Source organism: Pundamilia nyererei, unplaced genomic scaffold, assembly GCF_000239375.1.
Source record: "Pundamilia nyererei isolate P.nyererei 1_Seehausen unplaced genomic scaffold, PunNye1.0 scaffold00059, whole genome shotgun sequence".
Classification (NCBI taxonomy): Eukaryota; Metazoa; Chordata; class Actinopteri; order Cichliformes; family Cichlidae; genus Pundamilia; species Pundamilia nyererei.
In genome coordinates this window covers 208667-226414 of record NW_005187460.1, presented here as the reverse complement: position 1 = coordinate 226414, position 17748 = coordinate 208667, and the positions used below count along the sequence as shown (strand labels likewise).

The 17748-nt window shown below is 40.4% G+C and overlaps 1 protein-coding gene across 7 annotated transcripts in view; it reads left to right on the top strand.

The window, feature by feature from the left end:
* The first annotated feature begins 1957 nt into the window (after positions 1-1957).
* cacna1aa (calcium channel, voltage-dependent, P/Q type, alpha 1A subunit, a) overlaps positions 1958-17748 on the top strand; it is an 81368-nt gene continuing 65577 nt past the window's right edge. For 6 of the 7 annotated variants that reach the window (XM_013911255.1, XM_013911256.1, XM_013911252.1 and 3 more), the window contains exon 1: positions 1960-3965. In XM_013911255.1, coding sequence (XP_013766709.1) covers positions 3634-3965 — 332 coding nt within the window. In that variant the 5' untranslated portion in view covers positions 1960-3633. Of the gene's footprint in view, positions 3966-17748 lie in introns of all 7 variants that reach the window. The other variant, XM_013911254.1, reaches the window with a different exon arrangement.

Below are 17748 nucleotides of genomic sequence, written 5' to 3'. Positions count from 1 at the left end.
AACTGTCACTCTCCTGTACTACTTACATATATTTTAAGTAAAAATATGAACCTGTGTGTATTTGAGGTCGGACTCAAATACACACAAACGGCCTAATTCTAGAAAAAATGAAATAGTAAAATTTGAGAAATTATAAATTTGGAAGTACTACAATTAACTTTTCTTCTTCTGCTATGATAATGTTTCAGCACTTCCTTCATGATACAACAAAGGTGTTTCACATAGATCTTTATCTTTGTGTATTTGTGAAAATCACTTTACTCCCAATCGCCTAAATCATAACTATCATGAATAACCTCATAAAGTAAAGTAAATACCTCCCCCCACAAAAGGATACTGCAACAGACAGAAAGAAAATGGTAGAAACAAGCAAACAAAGCAACAAAATAAACAAGAAGTTAATTGAAGGATTACGCTGAACTGCAGTTAGCTGAGTATAATCACTAAGACTATGGTGTAAGGTAGTAGAAAAATAGCCCGAAACAGCTTCAATTGCTAGAAAATGGGTATGTAATGGATTGTGGCTAAATAAATGAAGGTAATGGATTGCAATTTGTATATACGCACACAAACATGAACCATGTTGTCTGAAGTGGCATCTCCCTGTGAGTCAGACCTACAATGAACTTGCGCAATCGTTCAGGTTTGTAACACTGGGGCTTTGTTTCTGATTTCACGTTGTTCTCCACGGTGCTGAATTGTGGTGCTGTCCATTGTCCTGAAGTGATGCCAAGGATAGCAGTCATCAGGTTTTTCTTAGTCGAATTGAAATTGTATTGAAATACAATTGTATTGCCAAAGTTGTATCAAAGTAAAATACCAACAAAACAAAAGAACAGTAAAAAAAATGTATCTACCAGAATATCGATGCTTCTGATCAGCATTTAAATTTTGTATCCTGCATGCCCTTGAGGAGGGGTCAGTATCTCTCATGGCCGAATTCTTTGCTTAAGTGCACACAGAGCAAAACGATCCCCTTCTGACATATTTGAGGCGTTTAAGGTGGCAAAGTATCGACTGGCTTTCACACGTTCCGCACGCCTCTGCTGATTTGATTTGTTAGATTTGCCAGGCACCCTTAAATCTCTATATGCTAGATGATTTCCCATTCACTGACACGGCTATGTGTGGAGTCAATCAATTAGCTCACATACAAGGGGATGTTGTCCTGGACCAGACTTTGGGCTTCCTCTCTTCTTCTTAGGGGCTTAATATAATGTGGCACCAGCATTTTGCTGAAGGTGTATATTGGGTGATTACATATGACAACAGCTCTTTGCCACCGTTCTCCCGCGTCCACTTGGAGGTTTGCTTTCAAAACGATGTGTTTTAGGTAAAAAAAAAAAAAAGAAAAGAAAAAGAAAAAAAGAAAGAAATGCTTTAAGGTGGAATGGTGGTGTGTGCAGAAATGTTGTCACTATGAAATAAATCACATCATCTCTCGGCGCCGTCCATCCACCTCCCCTGTCTCCCCTCTGTGTTGTCACTGAAAATATTTGCTGTTTTGCTTGGGCCTTAGCGCAGACCATATGGTCACACCTTCAGCAGGCACCGGTGTTTTCGGTGGAGCGATGATGAAAGCCTCGAGGAGAGGAGAGTGAGGGAGCGATGAAGGCAGGAAAGAAGATCCTAGACTCAGTTTCAGGGAGGAAGGGAGGGAGTGAGGAGTGCTCTCTTCGTCCATTAATTTCCAAATGTCTGCTGCTAAGAATAGCCTGCCCCCCCCTCCTCCCGCGCGCGCGCACACACACACGCACACACCACCTTCCCTAACAAACACACGCAGGATCGCGCGTACACACATTGACGCGCCTTTACTGACGAGCCCGTGTGCGCGCAGTCATTGTCAGCTTGGGTTGCAGCTGTATCTTTGCAAGAGCTGCATAATGCCCCCCCCCCCCAGCATCCTTCCCACCCCGTCGCCATACGTACATTTGCGCGCGCACAGTTCCCCTCCGCCGCACACACGCTCCTAATAAAAAAAGTCCCTACAATACTTATTTTGAAGAAGACAGACAAGAGTGTCCGCCTCAGTTTGACAACAGCGGGATATCTGTGTTTCAGTTCAGCCGGACAGGGCTATGTAGCCCGAATCACCTTAAAAGAAACAGGCGAGTAGGCGATGCCTCCATCCCTGACACAGGTCTGGAAGTTGGACGCGCTGCGTGCGTCATGTGCTCTGGCTGCAGAACTGAGCAGACTCCCATTCTAGTTCACACAAGCTGAGAGACACCGCGAGGAGCGATTTATTTCATTTATAGACAGACTCGGGCCCGAATCCCAGGGAAACAGTCAGTCCCCTCCCTTTCATCCTGTCACCATCCATTCACCGATCCATCGATCCATCCTGTCCGTTCGTCCCTCTCTCCCTCCCCTTGGGGGCTGCCGGACGAGCAGAGAAGAGAAGAGGCCGTGAGGAACGGACTACTCCAATGAGAGAGAGAGAGGGAGAGAGCGAGAGGTACGAAGGACGCTCTGCCAGGACATTTGAGCTCATCGGTGCAGACGAAGGTAGACTTTTTTCTTTAAAGGCGGGAATGGTGATGGACTTTCGTACTGCTACACATAGAATGGCCAAACCAAGATCATGAGAGGGTGTAAAGCGGCGGAGAAGCGACCGTCTTACCCTTGTCTTTGACGCCGTCGCTCGCGTGTCCCTTGCTCGGCTTCTGGATGGCCACGCAGGTGAGGGATAGAAGATGATGGGTGCTGATGAAATCGTTTGAGAAAATTATTCCACCTAAGACAGCATTGACACCGATGATTCACGGAAAAACGGTATTTGTTCTGTCTCATTGCTGCCTTCTGAAATTTCACATTCTGAAATAAGGCTCGTGAATAGCAAATGTCACATTTTTCCGGTCCAAAGGTTTGTGGAGTGTACTGGTAAAACAACTGTAAGGTGGCTGGAGCCACGTTATTACCACACACTGTACCAAACATTGCGGATGTTTCAGAAATAAATAAATAATAGTAGCTTTTCCATTTCAATGCCTTTAAGTCTGTGGAAACGCGACTGTTTCCAAAATGCCGACCTGAACGCCAGTGACTGTCGTGGATAGCTGTAAGCTGTTTTATTATTTATTTATTTTTATTTTAACAGTCTTATTTATCGAGGCCTGTGTTATACTCGGGCGTTAACGTTGTCAGAGCAAAGACATGAAACGTCCAGCAAGGTGCAGGAAGCTCGGGTGCGCTCTGAGGCAGGCTTGTACCGTAGGCAACATGAAACATTCATGTTAACTCGCTACAGTCTCACCATGATTTCATGTTGGGAGCGAACCCTGCTTTATATGGACATAAGAGTGGACAAAGACTGAGAAACCCCACAGCACTACCCTACAGTGCAACCAGTCAGCCAACCGACCACACATTTAATTTCCTCACACCCACAATTGGCCGTTGGCAGAGACGCACAGAAAAGGAGACAGTACATGGGCGTCCTCGTCTGCTAAAACCAAGCGCTGCAAAACTGCTCGCCGGGTGCAGGTGTTCAGCATAAGCTTACAAGACAACCCGTTGTGCATATGAGACGTTCTGATCCAGATGGGATGTAATGTTGTGTGGTTGCACAGCTGAGCATTGGTCTCCTTCTCCGCTGCTTCGTGAAGATTGGCTTTTGGTGTCCAGAGAATGGCGCGGTTCGGAGACGAGGTACCAGCCAGGTATGGCGGAGGACCTGGCGGAGGAGGCCCGGGAGGCCGGGGTGGTAGCAGGCAAGGAGGACCCCATGGACACGGCCACGGACACGGTCATGGGCATGGTCACGGGCATGGCCACGGCCCACCTGGAGGGCCCGGGGCCCAGAGAATGTACAAGCAGTCTATGGCGCAGAGAGCCCGGACAATGGCACTGTATAACCCCATCCCCGTACGCCAGAACTGCTTCACTGTCAACCGTTCGCTGTTCATTTTCAGCGAGGACAACTTCGTGAGAAAATACGCCAAAAAGATCACCGAATGGCCATATCCTTTACCATGTGTGCAGTGGGTAAACGCCTTTATAGGCCTTACCTACAGGTAGGCCTGTGTGCAGACAGCTGTTTTTAATAATGTTTCACTTTTTCCCCGTTAAATGAGCTGCAGACTTTACGTTATGTCCCAGTATCAAACGTGTAACAAGCAGATCCATCCGTGCAAGTCACGAATGAGGTATAGGCTACAGTAGGTGACAGAGGAGTTGCTGGGTGTTTAATTAATAGTCAATTAACGAGGGTGGTTCTGTAACAGTGGACCATTCTGATCACCATTAATCACATTTGTTTGCATTTTCACATCGCAATCCCGCGAGACTTGTTTGATATACGCTTCCTAAGTGGTGTGTGTGTGTGTGTGTGTGTGGTTTGAGTTTGTGGTGGAGGTATAGGGGGCGCATCTGGTTGCTGATGTCAGCATGTGCAGTATAGTCACAATGCCCAGCCAGGGTATACAGAAACAGGAGGAAGGAGCAGAGGAGGTGGGGGAACCAAAAGAGAGAAAAGGAATTTAGATTAGTTAAATGTGTGTGTACGTGTGTTCTTGTGGCAACGCACACAAGTTCCCATATCAGCACGATGCAGGTGTTCTATATGATGTGTATGTGTGTGTGTGGCAGAGAGACAGAGGGAGAGAGGGGGGTGGTGGTGGTGGTGGGGGGGGGGGTTAATAACTCAAGTATGCCAGTGTGAATATAGAAACTTGCACATTTTGTGGATGCTCATCTTAATCACAGAAGATGCAGGTGTCACTGAATGAATGTGTCATCATTTCACACTGTGTGCGTGTGTGTGTGTGTGCTTGTGTAGGCCTACTCCAACCACTAAGTGTGACAGTGTTGCATTTCCAGCAATCCCCTGCATTTTCACATTTCTGAAACCAGCAGGTTTCCTAGGGAGAGAAAATGAAAAGTGATTTCGGTATTTTCATTTCCAGGATTTGTGTATGCAGGCATGAATGCATGCAAATGTGGAAGTGAGTTTCTGTGCAACTGTTAATGACAAGAGGGAAAATTGGAGTAATGATTATATTGATCTATGCTGATGCTTGAGCCGTGACATAACTACACACACTAATTGGGTTGTTCCCGTGCATAGATACTTAGAGCGCCTCTGAATCATGTCTTAGTGACTAAATGACAGATGTGTTGCTGAGCAAACGCAAGAGTGTGCAGGGATTTTGAGGTTATATGTGTATGTATACATTACCACCGAATCAACAGTTAAACATACAGTCAACTTGCTTACTGAGAGCATGAATTGTTTTTATTAACAACTACATGTGCTTTTCCTATTATAGCAAATTGTCTGAAGAAGTCACTTTACAAACTGTCATATCCGTTACCAGATAGCTTCACATTATGAAATAAAATATAGTTTCTTTTCTTTTCAGTTTGTTTGGATTTTTTTCTTCCGAGCATATTTGGTAGTGCCTGCAAAGATAACGCTAATGAAGACAGGGCATTGTTCACTTTTTGCTTATTTGATCTAATATTTCTTGTCTTTTATTCCTTCATCAGACTTTGTAGCAGACTGTAGAGATAGACCAAATGAGAAGAGTGGTATTCACTGTCACATGCAAAACCACATACACATACATACGCTCTTAGGCCACAAGGACATCCCAATCCTAATTATGTAAATAGCTGTACAGCCAATGATAGAAGCTGATTTTTCTCAGTTTTATGTAATTCTGTGTGCCATGGTTGAAGTTTTTGCCTCCCTCTGTAGTTGTTTTGCATTCCTTTGTGGTCATGTTGGATCTCTTTGAAACAATTTAGAATCATTTTGCATGTCTTTGTCCACATTTTGTGTCTTGTGTGATTCATTTGCATTTTGTGCATTTTTCTTGTTGTTTTAAAATTTGAGCTATAGTTGAGTTTTTAACAAAAAGCTAGCTTTTTCTTATAAAAAAAAGGGAAGGGGTTGAGAGACATGATGATGTCACATGCAAAACCACCACCCAGTGTAAGGTTGGTGCCACAGCTTCCATAAATTAAATTAACTAAATATTTTTTAATGTCTCTCTAATGTTAATCCATCAGTATGCGTAAACTATTTAATCCAAATCATATTTTTATTTCTAAAATATAATTATTGTTGTTGCCTGTGAATTTTCAAATGCGTTGTTTTATAGAAAAGCAGAAGAAATAGTGAAACACACATTTTTTTTTATTAAGATGCCAAACTACAGTTACCTACCTTTCTGAACAACAACCAAAAAAAGTTTTATTATACATGATTCATTTCTGACTTTCATAAGAAGTCCAGTGTGGCGGCTCAAATTTGTGTATAAATATAAAGGCACTTTTTTGTTTGCCTAATAACTAACAATACAGCTTTTAGACTTTTTTTCACCTACTTCTAAAACAGATGTGGTTTTTAAGACAGGCAGCCCAATAAATCAGTCAAGCACTTTTTAAATGGTTTTGTTTTTGTTATGGCAGCATTGGGGTGTTGGTTTACCTCCCGATAATTACTTACTTATTGTTAATTATGAGGTGTAACTATTACCTGTTTTCTCTGGAAGCTCCTGTTTCCCCTTCTGTCTGCAAACATTTTAAATTACAGAGCTTTACCTGGGCATAAGGTTGCTCAATACATACACAACATTAAATTAAATCTACTACATAAAACAACAGTGAATGCTGCTCATGAAATGTAATTGATGGATTTGAACCTGCAATACATGCAAGTGTTGCATGCTGAGTTATTTGGTAGATTTAACTGGCTGTTTTTTTTCTGAGTGCAGACTGAAACATCTTTTTGATTCACCAGACGTGTGAGTCTCAGTGGACTCACTAACAGGTCGAACCGTGACCTGCGGCTTTATTTAGTTGTGAACTGAGCCCGTGGGAGTGCCACATAAATAACTGTGCTCTCACGTGCACATTTACATACACTAGGCTAATATTTGGTCATTTAAATAGAAATAGCATCATGGGGTGCAGTCTCAATACTGCGTCATTTCATTTTTATAAAAAACAAACAAACTGTGAATAGTTTAGAAGTAGTGCTCAGATGCGATTTAATCCTAGCTTTTTCCCTTTTGTTACAACAATATTTATCTGAAAAATAATTGGCGCTTTGATGATATGCTGAAAAGAGGGATATCTAATATGTCGGTCCGTAAGTGTTCAATTTGAAATATGTGAAGTGTGAAGGTCATAGCATATGATTCACATCATTTATAGTCATAAATTCAACGACCCCTCACGGACCCTATGGATAGGGGCATTGTCATCCTGGAAGAGATCACACCCAACAGGATAGAAATATTTCATCCCAGGACAACGGTGATCACTCACAACTTCAGAGTGATTTGCAGTGATCTCCCTCTAAGGGAGGTCTCAAACAAGCCAGAAAAAGCCTCCCGTAACATACCAGTCTTACCAGATCCCCTCACTGTTCTACAGTTTCCCTTTAATTCGTCACCAATCTATAAATTAAACTAATTTTCTAAACAATAAATGCATTTAGAGATATATATTTTAGCATTAACTATATTTTACAAATAATGTCAATTACTATCAAACAAACAAATCACAAGTGACAAAATTCTTTCTACCAAATTTATGTAAAAAATGTGTCATCTTTCAGAGCTCCAGACTTCAGTCCATAGGTTGGTTCCACTGGGCAAGTGTCGGAACTTAGGAGTCACAGGACACAGGAACTCTTTGGTTGCTAATTAAATGACTGCTGTGGGTTATATGTTGATAGGAAAGTGTGAGCTACTTAACAGTGAATAGTTATTTCCAGTAATGGCAAACCCCACACACACTTTGCTTAGACTTTTAGGGGCTGATTGACATCATACACACGCTTATAACCATTTTTGAAAATAATTGGTATCATTGAGTATCTTTGGCAGCACAATGTCTGCAGTTTTAACAAGGTAATGTGTGCAGTCACAGTGAGTCAGCTAGCTAGAAGTGAGTAAGGCTAGTTAGAATAAAAAGTTAGTGTAAAAAGTTGGTACCAGAACAAAGGTAACCGTTAAAACTGAGCTGGCAACAATTCAGTGTCAAAGACTTAAATGTTATCTTGTGGAGGCTCTTTCTGATGTGTCATAACAGTTAAGAGCTGAGACAATAGTAGTTAATTTACATTTTAGTCGTATTCATCAATAAACAATCCTGTATTTGAACAAGTATTATGAATTATTCTGTCGCAATAATGTCTGTACCTGAAATTACTGCACAATGCATGTTAGAGCATATAGCAGAGGGAAGCTGAAACTAAAAGGGTCATCTAATAGGAATGACCTTGTCCAAGGGTGTCAGGTGTCACCCAATGAGATTCTGTAAACCCTGCAAATGCATTTTCATGTAATTCATTTTTTTCTGTTTAAGTAATGTGTCGTGCTGGGTCAGCTTAGGTAATCTACATCTATGCATTACACACAAATTTTTTAACATGTGCAGACAAACACATACACACTGACGCAGCTTTACAAGTAGACACTGCATGTACACCATATGGTGCCATTGCATCATCATCGTCAATTGTTTTTTTGTTGTTTTTTTGTAAATAGAGAAGTCTATATGCAGTATATTCTATCTATAGCAACACTGTTCTCATGAAATGGAACACAAATTATGCCTTTTAATAATCTTAATGTGGGTGTGAGGGAGATTTAAGAATTTCTGGTGGCCTCTTAATATTTTGTTGCTATATATAATGTGTAAAACTCAGTATTCAGAACTCTGTAACCTGACACGTTGCCTGGGCATCCAGTGCCATTGAAGCTTTTCTTCAAACATTCTGCATACGCTGTAGGTGCCATTATCAGTCGTGCTTATGTTTATTATATATGTTTACACCTATTTTTCTAATGATGGTTCCTTAATTTCCTTGCACAAATGGTGAAATATTCAACATCCAAAAGCTTTATTTATATACAAATGCATTTATCAGATTTTTAATAGTATTAATAGAAACAATTAATTTTTTCAGGGTCTGTATATGCTGTAAGGCAATGGTGTGCTTGTGCTCTGTGTTCATGCCAGTACACTAAAGGGCATTTTTTAAATCATATTATAGTTTTGTATTTGATGCTAGACATGGATAATGCTTTGGAACTGGAGACAACAATGACTGACCATTAAAGATGGGCAAATTTGGCCTTTTTGTGGGGTGTGTGTGTGTGTGTGTGTGGGGGGGGGGTCATTCTTAAAAAGCTTTTATTAAGACATGACTAATACTTTGGTATCAATTCAACAGGAAAATTCAGGAAACAGTGTATTTGTTTTTCTGTGGTATTAAAAGTGTAACAGATGCTGTAAAGACCATAGATACTGGGTGGCTGAGGCTGGTGCGATGAAGATTATTGGAAGGAATTTTTTAACAGTGCAATATGAGATAGTTGCACCATTGGTTTTGTTTTTGCAGAACACTTAATTCGTTCAAATTTTAGTCAAATTTAATGAGCTTTATTGGCTTTTGTGTTTCTTTAATGACAGAGGTTGATAATTGATAAAAAAGTAAAAAGGTTATTAAAATATAAGAAATAGAGTGTGGAAGTGCTTTAAATTTTTCATACTTTTGTAGGACAGGCTGATTGAAGTTTCCTACATTCGCTGACATGTGCTGTTTGGTATGATATTTTATTAATTGCCTTTTGGGAAACCCACTGGGATTTTTCAGGAGTGTCTGTCTGAGTTCTGCACTGAGACATACAGAGAAAAGCAGGAAATTGTACTTACTGTTTATACAGTGTCAATGTGGTCCAGGGAATATGGAGCTTTTTTCCACAAACAAAAAACAAAGTTATTTTTTGTCAGTCGAAAGTCAAAATTTGGGGTTAAATTTTTAAACTTTCAGGTAATTATCTCAAAAATGTGATTTATTAAGTCAATCTAATAATAATAATAATAATAGCTTAATTCGGACTCCTGGATGGCCATTTGTAGTAGCTGCAACACGCTTTCTTTGTGAACATGAACATTTTGTAAGCCGATAATCATTGCAGAATCATAACTCTTTACTAGCTTTCCTCCAGACTGCTACTGTTAGCTGATAGCTAAAAACACCAGCTTAATTTTGTAGATACTGGACAGCCATCTCTTTGCTGCCTATTTGTTTCTCTTTCTGTCATTTGATACAGATGTACTTCTCATATGGGTTGTTTTTTTTTTTCTTCTTTTTAAAAAAAAAATCCAGTGTGGTTATGTCCAAGAGTTCGTCTTTCACATCAGGCCAGACTAAAAATAACAGGAGCTGCTTGAAAAGAGCACTTTTCACTGATGATACACTGCCCTCCTTTCTTTAGCTCTCTTTCCTTTTATGTCCTCCAGTTCACATAGAGGTCTCATTGTAGCCACACTGCTAACAAAAAACTAAAATAGCAAGTCTTTGTTAAGAATGTGTTTTTCAAATGTCTTAACCTGTTGTGTTAGGTGAAGGTTACAGTGTTAAGATGAGGTAAAAGGCTGTTTCAGCTCTCCAAAATAACCCTTTTTTGGACTCTTGCACTTTTGTTGTAATCAGCAGTATTTTTTGCTCTGCCTTGTCGGCTGGTTGGTTGGGGGGACATGACTTGGAAAGCATACTTAATTTTGGGTGTAATTAAAGATGTTACTTTTTTAAGGATCCTTATTTTAGAACTGCAAACACATGTACGGTGTATTGGCAGCAATAAGAGGTAGTTTAAATCACACCTTCACATACTTACAAATACAAAATTGAATATGTGAATCCCAAAAGTGAAAATCAAACATTTGGTTCACCAGAGAGATTGACAATGGGAAGACAGAAGCAGAGAGAGGAGGGTGGAAGTCAGTAAGCCTAATGAGAAACAATGGAGAGAGACAACCAAACTGCCTGTCTGCATATAAATCATTTAACACAAAGTGCTGGAGAGACAAACACTCTGGGACGGCCTGCTTGAATGCAACCTGGACTTCAACGCAAACTTGCTTTTGTCACTCAGACAAGCAGTGCACTGAGCAGCTACATGCCGAAAGCTAACATTGCCCTTATCTTAACCAAAACACCAAGTCTTGACCATAAATGGTATGTGGGAACCTTTTTGTCCTCACGACATCCCTAAATGTTGAGTAACATGCACACAATGAAAGCTAATGCCAATCCTTCCCTCTCTTTTCCTTCGTCTTTTTCTTTTACTCTTTTTCTCACTCACTTTGATTAATAGGATGTGATGTTTTGTCATCTCCTCTCACGTTTCACTACCTTTACTTTTCTCATTTGCTCAATTCCTGTCCATCATGCTTTCCTTCTCCTTCTCACAGTCCTACCATCATTGTTCCTCTCATTCCTCCCACTGCTCTTTGCCTAACTGGCTGCTTGAGCCTTTTGCTATGTTAGTCTAAAAATGTTAACGTTTTGACAGCTGCAACTTCATTCTCATTAAGTTTACTTATCTCTTACTGTTCCCGTTCAGCTCATGCACATGTATACCCTTCTTCATACCTTTATGAATCAATCGATATTTTTGGAATATTTATAAAACAGTGGTTTAAACGGGTGTGCTCTGCTGATATTGATCATCTGCAGGGCATGATATATGTTTTTTCATAGAAGTAGGGAACACTGAGTTCTCTGTGAGGTCTCTCTGTCTTTTTCCATTGTCTACTCTTTTCAAGCTGAAGACAACAGATAGCACAGTCATTTTTGGAACAAAATTGTTGTACAAAATACTTAATTTCTTTTTTTGAACTGTTCTTTTTGCGGGGTGAAATATTGTGCACCACACATTTTCAGTCACTTAAAACATGGGTGCACAAGTTTGAATTTATTTTGGATTTTCTCTAATCCACAAAGGGTCAAAAGTATATGTACAGGCTCCAATATATGCATATAGTCACTTAAATCTTTTGATAATTGGTACTGAAGTTTCTACGATGTCTTTCAACTTGACAAGGCCAAGGCCTATTAACTTCTCATTAGTGATCATGATTGACTACAACTGGCAGTTTGCTCCTTGGAGCATAAAAGGGATTTGCTTAACAGCACTAACTGGATTGTCCAAAACTCAGATAAATGAAAAAGTTCAAGGAAGTCAGTGACAATCTGTGACACAGAATGGTAGAGTTACGCAACTAAACAACTGCAGATTCAAGATCATAAGTTCAAACAATTGGACACAAGTTGTGCCATCACTTTCCTCAATGTCTGTAAGAAGACCCAAACTGTCACAGTCAGATGAGAGAAAATTGTTTAAAGAGCAGCCCAGGAACCACCACGGCTCAAGCTTGTCTGAAACTGGAAACAGCTGAAACACCAGTTTGAAACTCAGAGAAGTGAGTTTTACATTGCCACGGACTGAAAGGGTGCCCACCAAGTAAGAAGCCGCTGCTCCAAGATCAACACCTTGAAGCTCAACTGAGATTTGTAGCTGTCCACGTGGACAGGTCAAATGTCTTCTAGAGAAAATTCTTTAGTCCGCTGAGACAAACATTGAGGCAAAATTACAAAAGAGGTATGTTTGGAGGAATAAAGGTGAAACATTCCTAATCTAAGAATTCTGTACCAAATGGTAGTAACAGCATCATGCTCTGGGACTGCTTTGCTGCCAGTGGTACTAGTGCATTGCATAAAGTGGATAGAATAATGGAGGAAGAGGACTACCTTCAAATTCTTGAACTTCTCTCCAGATCAACAGTTGAAACTTGGACAATAGTGATTGTTTCAAAATGACAATAAGCACAAAAAGACATCAAACTTGGTTTTGGAATGAATAAAGCAGGCTAACATTAAGCATCTGGAATGGACTTCCCAAAGCCCCAACCTCAACTCTATTGAAAATGTATAGACTACATTTAAAAGCTGCCAAGAAACTCATTTAAATGCCAGTTATACCAAAAAGAAACATCAAATATCCAACCAGAATTATGCCAGGAGTTTGTTGGTGGCTACCAAAGGCTTTTGGTCAAAGTGCAAGTAGCTACAAGACAGTTAACCAAATATCATTGGAGGCGTATGTTTATATTTGATCCTGTGTGCATAAGTTTGACCTTGTGTGGATTAGAGATAATACATTAGAACTCGTGCAAGCAATTCTTGTTTTTTTTCTTAAAGTTGTTAAAGATCTATGCTGTGCGTCATTCCACACTCAAAAAAGAACAGCTCATAAACTCATCAGAAGATCTAGCTTACCATGCCCTTACTTCAAGTAAGCTAAATGGGGTGACAGATCACAGAGAGTAAATGATGCATGTAAGCTACATTATTTCTCATATGGTACCAGTGAGTGCTATTTTAATATATTGTCAATGAGCAATTGGAGCAAAATCAAAATCATTGTGTTGTTTAGCAGCTAGCTGTGTGGCAGAGATCTGGTTCTCTAAGTGAAATCCCCCAGTGCTAAACACCATCATGTTTTTGATTTAGATTTTTTTTTACCTCTTCGGTCATATTGTATCACTAGCGCTCGGCTTTAAATGTATTAAAAGACACAGACAATTCATAAAAACTACAGCTCACTTGTTAGCTAATGTATCTTATGAGCCTACAGTTGATGCTAGCTGTTTAAAACACATGCAATGAGCTGAAAATACTATCAGAACGCTTACACCCACTAATGACAATGACAGCCAATAATACATTATTTTTTAAGTAGACAATATTTCTTTCACTGGTGTAGACTGGACTCTCTCTCTCTCTCTCTCTCTCTCTCTCTCTCTCTCTCTCTCTTTGTGTCACCCACTATGTGCAGAGATGCACCTAGGCCAACTCTGCTGTTCCATCAGTGCCTCACAATTAGTGATACCACTACATTAATAGAGTGCTAAACCTCCCCAGCCCCCCATTAGTTAAGGTACTTCCTTAACTGCTGAATGGGGTCAAGATCTTGTGGCTGTGCTGGTCACTCTGTTATTGCAGCATATCAGCTGATTGCCTCTACTCTAAATACTTTTCGCATAGATTGGTACTGTGCTTCAGTTAATTGTATACGATTCATATTTTGCTGAACAAATCTTCTACTTTACCATTTGAAAAACAAAACCACACTATCTAATTTCAGTTTCATGAAATCCTGTTTTTTTGTTTGTTTGCCCCCCTCCCCGAATCAAAACAAGAATGAACAGCTGACCAACTATGAATCTGGACAACCATCCTTTATCATAATATTTATCTATGAATGTGAATGAATGATCCTAAGCCTGTTGGTCACAAATCTGTTTGCCTATCCATGTTAACTGTATGCAGATAAAATTGATTCTCTTTTTCTTTCTCTTTTGCTTTTCATCCCCGTCTCCTTTCCCTTCAGATTTTTCTTATTTCCTTTTCTCTCAGCTCTGCGTTCGGGCTCTGCTGAATAATTCAGTCGCAAGTTCGGACGTGTGCGCGCGTGTGTCTCTCTGAGAATGTGTCTATGTCTGCGAGTGTGTGTGTGTATGTGTGGAGGGGCACAGTGACGTGGGGAAGAGCTATTTTTGGGATTTGGATACGTGAATAGAGAGAAAATAGAGAGAGAGAGAGTCTGTGATGGATTGATTTTTTCATGCTCATGTTTTTTGGTCACGTGTAGCAGCTGATACTACACAAACCCTGCTGGAAACCTGCACTCTACCTGCAGGGCGTGCTGGCATACGCTCAAGCTTGCACATTCGCGAGCACGCTTTGGTTGTGAAAAGCAAGTCAGTTCTCACCGTTAAATCAGCAAGTGCCATTCGATACACAAACAAACTTCTCATTAACATAATGTAAAAGAAAAAAAAGGGAAAAAAGAAAAGAAAGTCAAATGCTGCACTTTACATAGAGCGCAGACACACATACACACACAGCACCGTCAGCATCTTGTACGAAGTGACAACTCGGCTGTGTGTGGGTGATGAGGGAGAGGAGGCAGTGGCAGGGGTGAGATGCGGGCACAACATATGCTGTATGGAATAAACACGGAGGGAGAGTGGGCGGCTGTGAGGCCTTTACACACTGAATGATGCTAAGTGAGAGTAAGAGAGGCCAAGCAGGGCTAAACAGGCCTTTGGGTGCTCCCATTCGTTTGGCAAAGCAATCAAAGCTGTGTCAAATGTAAAATGTAAAACCTTTATTTTTGGTGCTGGTTGGACCAGCAGCATGAATTTGCTTTAATTCTGGAGGCGTATTGTCTCATGTAAAGAGGCTTTGCAGTTAAGGAGGGAGATACTGAAGGGATTATTTAAAATTACAAACTAATTTAAAGACCATTTAGTTTTTATTATTGCTGGATAATTCTTTAAAAAAAAAAGCAAAACCCCCCAAAAAACTTTAATCCATTCCTGTTTTTTTTGTTGTTTTTTTTACCCAAATCTTCCTAAAAGCAAAACTGAAAGCCCAGATTTGAATTGCTAAAAGAAACATTAACTGCAGTTCATAAGAATCTATTGAAATTGCATAATGGTGGACTAAAATGGAGCACTTCAGCCGTGTCTCTTATCTTTAGGGCAGCTGATTATCAAAATAATTAGATCGGTTTTAACCACACTGCTTAATCCTATTCATTTGACCAAATCAGTGCTTCTGAGAGAAAAGTGATAAGCAAGTGAAGAAATGAGGAAATGATTTGAGCTGTTTTGCCACTGCTGCATAATGGAACAGGACCCAGAGAGAGAGAGAGAGAAGGGGACGGAGGGGAAAGAAGTGAGGGATATAAATAAACTGACAGAGAGAAAAGGGAAGGCTGCTAAGTTACGGTTCAACATCTTCCTGTTTGTCTTCTTGAAAACAACACAAACTCTTTTTGGCACATTTTTGAAAGCCAAATATGTGTTTGCAACACTGGTATTCATAAGTTACTTTGGATGTTTGTCAGCAAGAAAACAAACAACAAATGGTGAATGTAGGATACCTAAAACATGGGCCTCTTTCACATAATGAGAGAAAGAGGCACAGTGCTCATCGTACCCCTCATTTATTTGGGGTAAATTTTTTGTATTTAAGAGTAAAAGTCAAATAAGCCACTATAAACAGTGAAAATATTATGTTTACAAACATTATAAACATTGCATGCTTTGTCAGACATAAAATGAATGCCAGAATTCAAAACAAAAAACAGGCCCATGCTATCACACTTCCTTATCTTAATGGGGAGGCTGGCACCTTCCTAAAGGGTAGCAGCTGGTCTGGACTCCACTGGCAGACAAAAATAGCGTAGTGAAGTGACGTCTAGTGTTGGTGTATGTGTGTCCATGCATCATCATGTGTGCTTGAATGTCAGTATGGAAAAGATTAGATCAGTGGAGGGAGGGGCAGAAGTGTTTAGGTATTGTGATAGCAACACTGTGTGTGCTTTCAAATAATTACAATGATCTAATCTGCACATGTGCTCATTTGGCGCCAATTATTTTTCACAGTATTGTATGCCACTGTGCATCTGTGTACGTACAGTACAGTATGTGTGTGTGTGTGTGTGTGTGTGTGTGTGTGTGTGTGTGTTAGTAAGTGTGATTTCTGCCACTAACCTAGTTCCAAAAGGGCATACAGAAACGAAATACTGCAATACTCTCACACCCCTTTGTTATTCTTTTGCTGTATTCCTGTCCTGCACTCTTAGTCTCTGCCCCCAACCCCCCCACCCCCAACCATGTTGTTGTTTCCCTCCCCCTAATATGCCCTGCCTCCTTCTCTCCCTTTTATTCCCCACCACTCACTCCTTTCAATCATGTCTGTGCCCACAGGACAATTTCTTTCTTTCTCTCTCCTTTTTTTTACTCTCCCTCTCTTTCATTTTAACTCACCATATATTTTCCTCCTCCCTAACATGCTGGCTCTCGCTGTCTGTGTCCTCATGCTGACGCAGCATCTCTCTTTCCTTGTCTCTCCCTCTCATTCGATACTGAATGGAGATGGCATGATACAGATAGGGATGACTGATGCGCGTGCTCGGTAAGACAAAGGTGGACTGACGAGGGATAGGAAGACGGTGGGAGAAACTAAGCGAAAAGAAGGGAAAGCAAAAGGGAGAGGACAAGAAAACAATTTGGGAGATGACTGGAAGCGGGGATAGTTGTATGTGAGCACAGACTTGTGTGAGAGAGGAGGCTTAACAGAGTAAGCTGGAAGGAAATATAGGCAAGGGTTTTACTGAGGAAGAGAGGAGGCAGGAGAAAGCAAACACAAGGCCTCTGTGGAATACTGTGAGTCTCGAGCCACGCCTCATTTCTTTATGGGAAATGGGTGCAGTGATTTATTGAAATCATGTACGAACATATATGGTCATACAGTAGACGACACAAAAATAGAGTTTGTACAATTCTAACAAGCGTGAAAGTCAATATTTGGTATAATCACCTTTATATTGTATTGGCAGTGAGTTTGAGATATTTTCCCGGTGTAATTCCATTCATTTTGACAAAATCTGCAGCACTACTTGTTGGCATGCAGCTCCAAACCATGACAGAGCCTCCACCATGTAGTCGTAGTAGCTGTAGACACTGTTTTACCTCTTTATGGAAGTCCTCTCTAAATGTTAATGATTACTTGTAGCAAAACAATTGTCTCAATATGGCAATTTTTTTCACAAATTCTGTTAAAAACAATGTTTTTGAAGATATATAGATGTGTGTGTGTGTGTGTGTGTGTGTGTGTGTGTGTGTGTGTGTGTGTGTGTGTGTGTGTGTGTGTGTGTGCGTGTGTGTGTAATTTGGCCTCACTTGTGGCCTCACTTACCTTTACTTGGCGAGACATCTTTGTCTGCAACCTACTGCTGTCCCTATTACTGTGTACATACACATACACATGCTGAATGTCAGTAAATCACAGCCCAGTTTATCTATTGCTTTTATTGCAATCAATAAAATATGAAATTTCTCTCTCTCTCTCTCTCTCTCTCT